The 13,169-nt window shown below is 50.9% G+C and overlaps 1 protein-coding gene across 1 annotated transcript in view; it reads right to left on the bottom strand.

Moving 5' to 3' along the window:
* CHD5 (chromodomain helicase DNA binding protein 5) overlaps positions 1–13,169 on the bottom strand; it is a 79,681-nt gene that overhangs the window by 21,245 nt on the left and 45,267 nt on the right. Inside the window, exons 22-32 of the mRNA XM_063145371.1 lie at positions 11,327–11,451; positions 10,333–10,564; positions 9,923–10,048; positions 9,468–9,640; positions 7,071–7,245; positions 6,101–6,193; positions 4,625–4,713; positions 4,309–4,442; positions 3,470–3,614; positions 1,178–1,331; positions 310–392 (exon numbers count right to left, since the gene is read on the bottom strand). Coding sequence (XP_063001441.1) covers positions 310–392; positions 1,178–1,331; positions 3,470–3,614; positions 4,309–4,442; positions 4,625–4,713; positions 6,101–6,193; positions 7,071–7,245; positions 9,468–9,640; positions 9,923–10,048; positions 10,333–10,564; positions 11,327–11,451 — 1,529 coding nt within the window. The remainder of the gene's footprint in view (positions 1–309; positions 393–1,177; positions 1,332–3,469; positions 3,615–4,308; positions 4,443–4,624; positions 4,714–6,100; positions 6,194–7,070; positions 7,246–9,467; positions 9,641–9,922; positions 10,049–10,332; positions 10,565–11,326; positions 11,452–13,169) is intronic.

Below are 13,169 nucleotides of genomic sequence, written 5' to 3'. Positions count from 1 at the left end.
ATATATTCAATGTCTGAGAAGCTCAGCCCCCACACCAGCAAATAATTCCTTTTCTTTGACTTCAATAGGAGGGAATTGGTTTAAAGTCAGAAAAATCCTGGCCAGGGAGAAAGTGGGGGAAAAGGAATAAAGTCACCAGAGGCTCCAGCATCATTGCTCTCAGAGGTAAGCGTCAGGGGCTGCCCACGTTCATTTCAGCAAAACTTCAGCTGGACTCAGCTTCTCAGGAGACAGCAACTGGACTCTTGTGACAGGAACGAGACGCCCGCCCGAGCTCAGGAAGTGAACTTTAGCCTGGCGTCCCCTTACCTGGCTCTCCCGGGGCTTTTTCCCCCGCTGTTCCGCTTGCTCCTTCTCCTCAGGAATCCCCGGAGGCTGTGCGTCCGCCTTGTCTGAAACAGAGATTAAAGTTGCACAACTAAAACGCAGGCCGTGCTGTCAAAACTCTTACAGGACCTTCACCTTCTAGACTTGCATTACGGTTACAGTCAGTTCTGTCCCTGCGCCTATTTTTGTTGGGAATATTGCAACCTCGTCTGCAAGTCACTGGAAGGGGGCAGCGTGGCAGATAACTCATGGGTATTTGGGCACAGCTAGCCATAAGACTTCTATAGCCTACAGTGTGATTTCCTGCTCCTCCCTTTCCTTTCCCCCGTCTCTCTCTCTGACCTATTACATTGGTGGGAGCAGTTGTGTTTCCTCTCTCTTCCTCTCTCCTGCCAGTGTTAAAGGAAACAAAGCAATGGCTTGAACAAACTCTGTGTGAAACTGCTACACTGTACCTGCATTTTTATGCAAGAATACTGTGAGTAAACCATTTTAGCTTTTCTTCACTAAAGAAGGGCGTGGTGTCTTTTTTGTTTGTTTGTTTAAGCCTTACGTGCATGTGGGACTGGCAAATGCTCATTCAGTTCTGCCTTTCGTTTTTGTCTCTGCTAACTGCCTTCTTAACAGGGGGCATCGTTACCAAATAATTCCCATCCATTTTCATCACTGGTGCTGTGGAAGATGGTGGATTTTTATTTTTTTATCAAGGACACTCTAGCAGCAGAATTCCTGGGGTTGGACTAAATGAGCTCTGAGGTCCTTTTCAGCTCTGTGTGTCTATGTGTGCCATGGAGATCCAGAGTTGTCCCTCTCTGCAACAGCCAACGGATGTGGGGTTATTTTATTTTACCTGGTTGTGATGTGGGCCCCAGCTGCCCGTGTGCTGGGCTGGCCGGAACAGGAGTGTTGGGGTCCGAAGACAGAACTTCGCTGCATTTCTTGCTCCCTTCCAGAATTAGGTCAGGGGTGCTGTACTTCCCATTGACGGGTTCGAATTCTTGAACCTGAAATCGGCACAGGTAAAGCAACTGGGTAGAGGAGGCACTGAGTTAAACTCTATCTGAAAGACCACCTTCTCCCAAATGAGCCTGCCCACTTCCTAACATCTTCTGGAGAGGCCTTTCTTTCAAGAGGTGCAAGTCAGTGGCAATGTGAAACAGGGCCTTCTCGGTGGCAAATCCCAGACTGTGGAACTCCCTGCTGAGGGAAACTAGGATCGCTCCCACTCTGCAGCCTTTCCCTCAGCAGGCAGAGTCTGCTTTATTCAAGCAGGCCTTTGGTGTGTGAGTCTATTGGTCTAGGTGCTGTTTTTACTCTATTACTGTTGTGTCTTTAATTGTGTTTTATTTATTTATTTATTTCATTTTTATACCACCCAATAGCCGAAGCTCTCTGGGCGGTTCACAAAAATTAAAACCATGAAGAGCATAAAAACAACCAACATTTTAAAAGCATGAATACAAAATACAATACAAAAAGCACAACCAGGATTAAAACCACACATATCTAAGGGCAAAATGTGTACCTTCTTTTTTTTTTTTACTGTTTTAGGTTAAAATGCATACAAAACTATTTATCTTGTCAGGGAAAGTCATTTTGAAAACTCATGCGAAATTCATGAGCCTTTAAAATAAAAACTACTGATTGATGCAGAAATGGGATGGAACGGACTGATGAGTGAACGCACGAAAAACTGCCCCCCACAACCCCAAAATGAGCTGATTCCTCTATCCTTAGGTGTAGCCCACTTAAATCAGTTAGATTAATCCATTAATAATATTTTGATTGACTAAAAAACGTGCCTGTAATTCAATTGGTCGGCAGATTTTAAGTTTATTCATTCATTCATTTATATACTAAGACCAACTGGAATTTGCCCATGGAGCATTTTATAATTATTATTTCTTTAAAAACCAAAACAGTATAACATAAACCAAAACAATAAATACGGCAATAAGCATATAACCTGGGGTCATCCCATAATACTACAACCCTGGGTCATCCCATGAGGCTGATTGGTGGGAGATTCAGGACAAATAAAAGGAAGGACTTCTTCACACAGCGCAGAGTTAAATTATGGAACTCACTACCACAAGAGGTGGTGATGGCCACCAATCTGGATGGCTTTCAAAGGGGGGTGGATCAATTCCTGGAGGAGGAGGAGGTCCTGGTGGCTATGTGCTACTTCCAGTAGCAGAGGCAGTAAGCCTGTATACACTAGTTGTTGTGGAACGTGGGTGGGCGGGGGCTGCTGTACCCGTGTCCTGCTTGTGGGTCCCTGGTCGACAGCTGTTTAGGCACTGTGTGAACAGAGTGCTGCTCTAGATGGACCCTTGGTCTGATCCAGTATCAGGACTCTTCTTATGTTCTTATAATGTACACTGATGGTGCTATATAAATAAATCATCATCATCATTTCTAAGCACGCATGCTCATAAAACTGCAGGCAGCAAGTTTTAAAATTGATTGCTCAGCAGAAAATCATACAACTAACGTACATATTCTTCTCCCATTGGTGACAGCCCAGCTTAAAATATGCAGATCCGACTGCCCATCCCATGGGTCCTGCAAGCTCTGGCCTCATCCATCAGTCATGGGACCAAAGACCCCAGGAGGCTGGCCCCCTCTGCCTACTGGGAGAAACATCATGACAAGCGGAAGACCAAGCTGGCCACAGACGCAGAAGGAACAGCTGGTTTTGCCCTCCCCTGCCAGAAAGAACACCTGTAAGAACTTCCAAACTAAGAATGGGTGCCTGGCATTGGCTTCTTCTTTTTTCCTCCTCCCTCCCAATATTTTTTTCCTTTTATGTCATGTCTGTTAGACTGTAAGACTGAGAGCAGTGACTTCCTGGGAGCTTTTGATGTCTGACAGCTGAAGTTAAAATCCTGCAAATACATAAGCTGTATTGCAAATACATATTTGCAACTAAGATTGTAGTGCCTGAATTTGCTTTCCTTTCCCCCCTCCTCCTCCTCCCTCCCAATCCCCTTTCCTTTTGTGTCATGTCTTTTAGATTGTAAGCCTGTGGGCAGGGACTGTCAAGAAATGCTTTTGTAAGCCGCCGTGAGAGCCTTTTTTGGCTGAATGGCGGCATAAAAATCCTTAAATAAATAAAAATAAAAATAATAAGCTCACCCACCTTCTTCCTCACCAGTGACATCACGCCGATGCGTGTCAGCACATGCTGGCGGGACAGCCCCTCGCGGGGGACGCCGTCGGCAAAGGTCTCTGCACCATCTGCTCCGGGCTCACACAAATGCCTCATGAACAGCGACACGTAAGCTCTGGGTGGAAAAGGGAAAGGAAGGAGAACCCAGAGACAACGGGTTTGATTCTCTCTGGCAGCCCAGCGAAAGTAGGAAGTGATGTAATGGCGATTAGAACCTCCATGGTCAGGGGCCGTCTACCTCCAAATGCCAGTTGTTAAGGAATAATTATGAGATGGGGGGTTGCAGAGAAGTCATGGCAGGTCATTTGGGCACAGTGGAAGCTGGTGGCTCCGATGTGTGCAGGGCGGTGAATTGGCTTCAGGTTTCAGTCAGAACCAGTCAGAATTCTAAAGGTGCTCCCTCCAAACCACGGTTTAAACACGCTTACTAGCCATTTGCTGCAAAACAGTTAGTAGCCTAACCATGGCAGCCTTCCTCAACCTGGGGCGCTCCAGATGTGTTGGACTACAACTCCCAGAATGCCCCAGCCTGCTGGCTGGGGCATTCTGGGATATGCAGTCCAACACATCTGGAGCGCCCCAGGTTGAGGAAGGTTGGCTTAGGGTGTCGTGTGAACCATTCCTAACCATGGTGGCTCCCTAACCACGGATCTGGTATACGGTAAGGCTGCAATCCTACATATCAAACCCAATACAGAGGGAATCGGGTCCATTCCGCAAAAGATCCTGCTTTAGGGTGCTGTAGCGCCTGAAAATTCTGCAAGGGGCTGGAAAGGGAGGGACAGAATTGTCAGGGGGGACTCTGGTACCTGAACTCCTTCTCGCTTTTGCCGCGGAGATCCCGCACGAGCCAGTGGGAGTTGAAGGCGTCCTGTGGGGGCATGCCCCAGCGCATGATGGCGTTCAAGAAAGCCTTGCGCTGCCGGGCGTTAAAACCTAACACCTGCAAAGAGAGGCACCCAGGGGTGGAAGGGAAGCCAAAGGCACATGGTGCGTTCTCCGCTCCTCCCTAGTGCGCTGTCTCCGTTCGCACCTTTTTCTTGGGCGAAAGCGCCGGAATCCCACCCCAGGATGAAACCGGCTGGGTCCTCCGACCCAACAGGTGCGGCGGTGTCTGAGACTTACCTCAATGTTCCCGCCCACTCTGGCCAAGAGCGGGGGGAGGGGCTTGTCCCTGTCACTCTTCAGCTGCCTCCGGGACTGCCTCCGGCCACCTAGAGATCATGAGACAGGTCCTGAGTCAACGGGCTCAGTTTCCTCAAAGGGAAAATGCCCAGGCAGCAGTAGCGGACTTAAAAATATCCCCTTGGGGTGCTCTCGAAGTCAAAGCAAAGCCGTCTAGACACGGTATTGGGAAGGGCTTTGAAGCAATATGATTCTATGCTGAGCTAGCCATGAGGACTAGCATCTTGCTTTTAAGGAATAAATATGAAAGCTGAGATTTTAAAGGAATCAAATTCGTCCCTCCCTCCCACACCGTTTCTCTGTTCCTCTGGCATCACAGCACCCACACAACCCGGGCCAGAAGGGAAGGGTCCAGAGCGCCATTCAGACCCTGGCAGTCGGCCGGTCAGCCCCCAAGCTGACTTCTGAGGGTTGCCCACCAGAACCACAACCACCATCCCCAAACACTCCGTGGCTGTTAGGACCCAATCCTGAAGTTAAGATGGGTCCCAGAAGCGACACCACCATTTTCTTTATTCCAGCTGGTGAGGGGTGTGGGGTTTTTTTTGGGGGGGGGCGTTTAATGAAGAGAGAGAGAGGTGAGTGTCAGGTAGAGAGAGGTGAGTGTCAGGTAGAGAGAGGTGAGTGTCAGGTAGAGAGAGGTGAGTGTCAGGTAGATGGAGGCGCTTTACCTTTAAGAGTTAAGCAGGCCAGAGTTTCATCAGGCACCACCCAAATGCTCTCTTGTACTCATTTGTCAAAAGAGCAAGAACTGTGTATTAGGTCAGTCTTAAGGCGGGGGGCGGGGGGACGACACCATGTTTTGATCATTTACCAAATTCTCTCAGGGATAATCTTTTGGGGCTACATCTTGGTGGCTAAAGCCAAAAAGAGAGGTGGCTGAAGCCAAAGGTGTGTAGTGCCAGAGCAAGCTCCCCCTTCTCTCTCTCTCTCTCTCTCTCTCTCTCTCCCTCTTTTCTTTCACTCTCCCTTTCTTCCGCCCCCCACATTTTCTCTCCCCCCTTTCTGCAATCTCCTTTAACCCCTTCCCCCCCTTTTTTTTTGCCGTGCCTGGTACAGGCAAAGGTGAGAGGCAGGGTTGGGGGCGGGGGGTGGAATCTACAAGGAGGATCCAGATTGTAGCTTGGATTTAAAAGTGGGTCTCAGATCTGTCCTGGGGGAGCAGTTGAGGATAACGGCGCTAAGCCCACTGGATCCTCTTTCCTCTCCGTTTCCTGACGGCCCCAGACCCGCCCTGCTGGCCCCTTCGCTCTGACGTCTGGCAGGCACCAGAGCTGGTCTCTGGCTGGCGTCCATTCATGGCCTTCCCAGTCCTGCCAGAATCAGGTAGCCTCAAAAGACCCACGGGCGGCTGACCGAACGGAGTCCTCTGTGGGTGGAGGAGGCAAAGGATGCCGCCGCACATGCCCAACTCACTCTGACCTTCTGGCCTCTCCTCAAAGTCTTCGTCCTCATCTTCGGAGCCAATGGAGTATTCGGACTGGTTGTCCGACAGCTCATCCTGCCACTCTGCCAATGAAGGAGAGAAGAAGGTCTCAAAGGGGGGAGAAGCAGCAGGTCCAATTGAATGCGGCTCTGGCCTGGGCGAGCAAAGGCGGCGTCAGGCTCCCCGGCCTTGACCCATCCTCTGGCTCCGAAGAGGACTTGGAGGCAGAGCAGACTCCCTCCGTAAATCCAACCCCTGCTGGGCCTGGGCCTTCCAGGCCAGAGGACGCGCGTCTGCGTGACTCCTCAGAGGACCCTCCCCCACTGCGGCCTTCACCGTCCAGAGGAGCCAGAGGCTACAAATCAGGCAGTATCCCTTTAAGAAATAAACTGCTTCTCTGAGGGGTGGGAGCCAACCGCAGGCCTTGAGCGGCTGGCCTTTATAAGAAGGCCTTGGACTGTTGCTGAGTCAACAGCTCCCTTTGACTATGTCTCAGCTAATGTGGAGCTGGCCAAGGTTCTGAAATGCCGTGCCGGGTCTAACCTGGCTTTGCTGTACGGCACCCTAAACTTGCTGGGACTGGACTGACCTGGCCTTCCTAAATCCATGCCTGGGTGCCTTGAACCAAATCATCCTCATCCTCTTCCTCATCCTTGCTATTTACTTGCTTGACAGGCGGAGGGAGGCAGGGAGCCAGCAGGCCGTGGTGTCTGCTGCCCCTCCTTCTCATCACCACCAGCGCCTGGGCCAGAGCAAGCGGCAGGTTGCAATGGAGCAGCGGAGGAGCGAGTCCAAGGTGGCCAGTGGGCCCCACTGCTGGGGAGGGAGGAGGCCCTCAGCAGGTGCCTGACCATGACGCCAAGCCCTGGTTCGCAGAACGTGGCGCCGGAGCCCTCAGGGTGTTGAAGGGACTCCGCCGCTTTGGCTCACATTGCTGAGCGTTTCAACACAAGGCCTCACCTTGGTCCTCCTGCGACGCGTCGTTGTAGTTGACCTGCTTCCGGACGCGCTTGCCTTTCCCGAGGTTGCGGGCCAGGTCCTCCTGCTGCTGCTCGTAGTGATGCCTGAGCAGTTTCTCCCAGTAGTCAGGGTCCACGTTCTCCTCCTGCTTGATGATTTCGCGCTCAACCTCCTCCTGCAACGGCAGCAGCGGGTGAGGGGTTGCTGCACACACCCAAGGCCCGCCCACCCGGGGCTTGGAAAAGCAAGGAACAATGCCCCGCCCTCACCTCTCCTTTGGATTTATTTATTCATTCCATGTATATCCCTTTCTTTTTTCCCTCCATGGAGCCCAAGGCAGCGTACGTGATCCTCGTCCGTTTGATCCTCCCAACAACAACCCTGTGAGGTAGGCTGGGCTGAGAGTCAGTGACTGTCCCAAAGCACCTCCCTGTCAGCTTCAAGGCTGAGCAGGAATTGGAACCCAGGTCTCCCCAGTCCCAGCCTACAACACTAACCACTGCACTTTGCAGCAAGGCAGGGCTGTGTTCTGTGAATCTCACCAGAAGAACCAAACTAAATATGCTCTCTGCTCAGTGCAGGAATCCACCTTAAAGCATCCCTGACTGATGGCTGTCCAACTGCATCTTGAAGGCCTCTAGTGTGGGAGAGCCCACAACCTCCCTAGGTAACTGGTTCCATTGTCGTATTGCTCTAACAGTCAAGAAGTTTTTCCTGATGTCCAGCCGGAATCTGGCTTCCTTTAACTTGAGCCCGTTATTCCGTGTCCTGCACTCTGGGAGGATCGAGAAGAGATCCTGGCCCTCCTCTGTGTGATAACCTTTTAATTATTTGAAGAGTGCTATCATGTCTCCCCTCAATCTTCTCTTCTCCAGGCTAAACATGCCCAGTTCTTTCAGTCTCTCTTCATAGGGCTTTCACTGTTTTTAACTATTTTATTGCATCGCTGGGGTCTGTACAACTTTATTTTCTTCCTAAATGTGCATAGGATTGTGCCTGCTACTCAGTTTGCCCTGTTTAAGCCTTTCAGTGATCCAAGACAGAGTTTCATCTCCATCATTCCAATACAGCTCACTTTGGGGGAAATGTACACAAAACGTGCATGCAATGTGCCTACAAAATGCACATATTTGAGAAAAGTATGCAAAAAACAGCATTTCTTCAAAGAAAAGACTTTGTAGGGGGAATGCAAAAGTTTAAAAATACGTGCAAAAGATACATACATTTGGGGAAATGCACAGAAAATATGAATTTCTGCATGGATTATTTTTTTAATGGCAAGCTTGTTAGGAAACAGGTAGGAAGTAGCTTGATCTAAAAATAATGACCATCTCAGGAAGACCAAAACTGGGAGATTTCTCCATGCCTCCATGAAATATTTGTGGACTTCTTTGCAATGCTGTTTAGAGTTTTTGAAGGCCCTTGGGGAAGACACCCTATTGGGCAAAGATTGGCAGCTGTGAGACTGTCAAACAGCCGCATGCTTTGCTGTGCTGGCTGAAGGCTTCAACTACCCCATTCCGCCCCACTGAAAATTCTGGGAGTGCTCTTGGGGGGACATGTGAAGCTTTTTGGCACATCCCCAGGGAGAACGGTGGTAATGGTGGAGAAGAATCTCTGGAGGACTGATGGCGCTTAAAATGTGCAGCCAGTGGGGGGCGGTGTTGGGTGGACTGTTAAGCGAGGCCAGACTCAGCACTTGACGTTCACCCTGGCTCCTTCCATGCCAGGCACTTGGATCTGGGTGTCTTAATTACCCACAATGCCCCTGGTCCAATGCTACTGTGGGGTATTCTGGGTAATTAAAAGGTGGCCAAGCTGCCCCCAGTGAGAGCCACCCACCAGAACATACCTTGCTGTGGGGCGGACACACACACACACACACACACACACACACACACACACGTGCACTCAAACCTAAGGCCAGCCCTGATGACAAGGAGACTCTCTCTGTTCAAGCAGAGCCACTGTGGAGTCTCTTGCACCCGTGCAATGGCTTGGCCAACCCCCTGAGCGAATTATGGACAGGCAAGAACGCTTCACAGAGTGTCCATAGCGAATGGGAAAAGGGGTTCCTTGGTACACACATAGAGAAGGTTCCCTGAAACTAGAACATTTTAAGAAATAAAACAAAGCACCAAGCCAATAAAGAAGTATACTCCGATTGTGGCCAGAGGTTACCACCATTTAAGTTCGATAGGTTAATGGGAGCATTTCATTTTGGTCCTGATGGTTTTCGAAGCACAATAGATCTGAGAAATGCCACGCGCTGCCGTGAGAGCCCAGGGGGTGTTTTTTTAAATATATATATATATATATATATATATAAGACACATCGAAAAATCAATCAATTCAATTCAGAAGACCAAAGGAAATCCATGATGCTGGGCACATTACCACACCGTCTTCTTCTCTCACAACATACTGGGCCACTTTAAAAGAGCTGAGATACTCGTTCATGTTCTGCAGCTCCGTGTCGTCGGTGGCGTCCTGGTTGCGGTCCAGGAGTTTGGAGATGGCCGCGTCATCGTAATGGATCACGCTGCTGTCCTCTACGTCTTTATTGTCGCCTGGGGGGAGGGAAAGGATGGGTAAGGGGAAACGAGGGACCAGTTGCGTTTGCAAAATGGGTCTGGGGTCACGGAATTGGAAGAGAGGAAACGTCTGGGCAGGGGCAAGTTTTCGTGGTTGAAGCCGGATTGGGCCACGCGCTCCACGCTAGACCGCTCTCCGCTCTGCCTCGCCCCGATAAAAGGCACTGCAGGCATTTCGTTCCGCAAGCAGCAAGAGGGCCGAACGGACCCCAGACTAAGGAGGGACGGAGGGCGGGATGCCACGTGTGCCTCACGTACCTGGGGGAGGGCCGCCATGCTTTTTCTTCACGCTGGGGGTCGCCGTCCCACCTTTGGATGCTGGGGCCTCGGTGAACGGCGTCACGGCCTCCGGCAGGCCAATTCGCTGGGCCTGTGAAACCATGGCTGGGAAGAAGGAAAGAGCAGTGAGTGAGCTAGAAGCGTGGCACAGGATTGGGTTGAGCTAAAGAAATGCAGCCGCTTCGCAGATTGCTTATTTATGATTTCTAAAGCACTTAAATTTTTCTAGGCGATGCGCAAGGATTTAAAAAACAACCTTTCCTGCTTGCCCGCTTGCTGCCTAATAGACATGATCGCTAGAGGAAAAAACCCATTGGGAGGGAAGAGGAAAACAAACGCATTCAAGCCCCAGTGAGTCGCGCACGGCACAGATTTCAACCCTGCCTCACCCTCCACGTCGTCCTTGAACAGCTCCTCCGTCCCAAACTTCAGGATGTCGTCCAGCTCTTGCTTCGTCATGGAGCCGGACTTGGAGCCGAGGCCGGGGCGCACCACCAGGTGCGTCAGCATCATCTTCCTCTTGGCCACCTGGGTGATGCGCTCCTCGACGGAGGCCCGCGTCACGAAGCGGTAGATCATCACTTTCTTGTTCTGCCCAATGCGGTGGGCCCTGCTGAAAGCCTGAAAAGGGCGAGCGGCGAGAGGATTCGGAACGGCAGAGGCGGACGTCTCTTCCCTCTCCCCATATTCAGAGGGAGGTTGTGTTCAACCCTGCACCTGCTACTGCAGGGATCGGAAACCTCAAACCCTCGGGATTTCCCAGGTGGGAAATGCACCTAATTTTCCCCAAAGTGTTGCTGTTTTGGTGATTTCCAAGCCCCCGCGTGCTTCTCCAAGATCTTGGCTCTGGTCACTTTTCAGATGGGGAAAGCGTTTCCCAAAACCTCTCCCTTTACCACACTGAATGCCTGCCACAGAATAACCAGAGGGTTCTAAGCTGGGTTCTAGAGCGGACACTCAATTCAGGCATGGTGCCCTGGATTAGAACATTTTGACTACTTTCCTCAAGCCACGTATGACACATTTAACCCTGTCTGATCTTTCAGATAGCCACGGGAGGCCTTGGGTGACAGGGAGATCACGGGGCCTTCTCAACAGTGGCTTCCAGAACCCCGAGGGATGGCCAAACCTCTCAACCCCAATTTCACTCCGGTTCTATCGTTTACACTTCTAAGTTCATCCCGTGTTCTTTCCTCACTGGCTTTTGTTTTGTATTTTTGTTCTTCTGTCTGCACATAATTTTTTTAGAGTGGGTGCGGGGAACTGCACAAAAACGGTGATCCACCCAAAGCTCGGAGGTTGGGAGAAGGGGGCGTGGCCACCTGGGGGTTGGTTCTGAGGTCCTACGGCCAAAAAGCAAACGGCCAACATGACGGCATTAACCTGGATGTCATTGTGGGGGTTCCAATCGGAATCGTAAATGATGACCGTGTCTGCCGTTGCCAGGTTGATGCCCAAACCGCCGGCTCGGGTGGAGAGCAGGAAACAGAACTGCTGGGCTCCGGGAGCTGAGGACAAGAGAAATGGCAGAGTCAAGGGGAGAGACAGGAAGGGGGCCGGGGTTAGTCACGACGACGTGGAGGCAGCAGCGTCCAAAAAGGGCTCTCCCGACGACGGAGAAGGAGGTGGCGTCAGTCAGGAGCAGACAACGAGGGGACGGGTTAAGGCCAGGTGCAGGCGTGGGAGGGACAGACAACGTGAGCCCCTGGTCCAGGGCTGTTGCAGGGCAACAGGTAGGCGCTACACAAACCCAGCTATCAACAGTCCAGGTGGGCTCCTTTTATGGCAGGTTGAGTCAGTGCAGGGGACGTCAATCCTCCTTTTATTCTTAATTCCTCATGCAGGGAATTTTAGGCAAGGGAGGTCCAAAACGCATCGTTCGCACGTACTAAACCTCCCGTGTTTTCCCACCGCTTCCCCCGTCTTTTTTTCGGCCCAAAAGTCGTTGAGCAGGAACGGGTGGGGCGCTTGCATGATGCATTTGGACTGACAGCCCTGGAAACCCGGCCGCTGGAAGACTCCTCGGGTGGGCTGCTTGCGTGCCAGGAAGAAGCATGGACCAATTAAAAAAGGGGAAAGCTCTGATGGTTCCCAACATCCCACCTGCAGAAGTGGCTGCCTGCTGTGTCTCTGAATGAAACCCCTTTGCCAACCACCTCTGCTGGGAGAGGGGGAAGTCATCCCCGTCTGTCCTCCAGGAGGGATTGTAGCATTAGAGCAGCCTTCCTCAACCTGAGGCACTCCAGTTGTGTTGGACTGCATCTCCCAGAATGCCCCAGCTGGGAGTTGTAGTCCAACACATCTGGAGCGCCCCAGGTTGAGGAAGGCTGCATTAGAGAGACGCAGAATTGCCAACTCCCTTCTGTAGCTGCACGCGGCCTCTGCCTTGCCTGTGGCCCACCACTACCTGAACTACGTCAATTTCTGATCAATACGAGCAACCACTTCTTTTAAGGAAGGAAGGCAAACTTGAACGTTTTCATTTCATAACAGTAACACACCAGGAGGCCAAAAAGGCCTCGGGAATGAAGTAAGTGCACCCTTAATTCATCCAGCAAAGAGACTTTGGGGACGTTAAAGGTTAACGCATTTATTATGCCACACGCTTTTGTGGGCGAAAGCTGCTTTTCCCAACCAGGTATCCTTCAGTGGGTTGGACTACAAACCCCATCCTCTTCCAAGGGCCATACTGGCTGGGGGATGATGAGAGCTGTCGTCCATATGGAGGGCACCAGGTTGGGGAATCCTGCTCTTGAGGCACAAGTTATTGGATGCAAGTCTACAAATGTCCTTTTTCCTGCAACGGATTAACACAGCTGCCCCTTTGGAAAATATTAACTCTCACCTGCTTAGGGTGCAATCCTATGCATGTTTAGACAGAAAAAAGTCCTACAACTGCCAGCATTCCCTAGCCAAGCATCTTTTTCTGTCTAAACATGCATTGGGTTGTAGTACTTCTTCCGTCTAAACATGCATAGGATTGTAGGACTTCTTCCATCTAAACATGCTTAGGATTGTAGGATTTTTTCTGTCTAAACATGCCCAGGGTTGCACCTTTAATCAACAGCCACTATCCAGTTAACTAACACTTCATTGATAACGCTTGCAAAGGTGAGTCAGTTGCTCACCCAGCGAAGGACCTCAAATCATGCAAGCTTCCAGTGATTCCCGCCTTCCCCACTCCACCCATCCTGCTGCTATTGCAGCCCCTCAAAACCAGAACCCA

Source organism: Elgaria multicarinata, chromosome 20 (genome assembly GCF_023053635.1).
Source record: "Elgaria multicarinata webbii isolate HBS135686 ecotype San Diego chromosome 20, rElgMul1.1.pri, whole genome shotgun sequence".
In the NCBI taxonomy this organism is placed as follows: domain Eukaryota; kingdom Metazoa; phylum Chordata; class Lepidosauria; order Squamata; family Anguidae; genus Elgaria; species Elgaria multicarinata.
The sequence above is the reverse complement of the archived record's forward strand: the minus strand, read 5'-3'. Positions and strand labels throughout refer to the sequence as shown.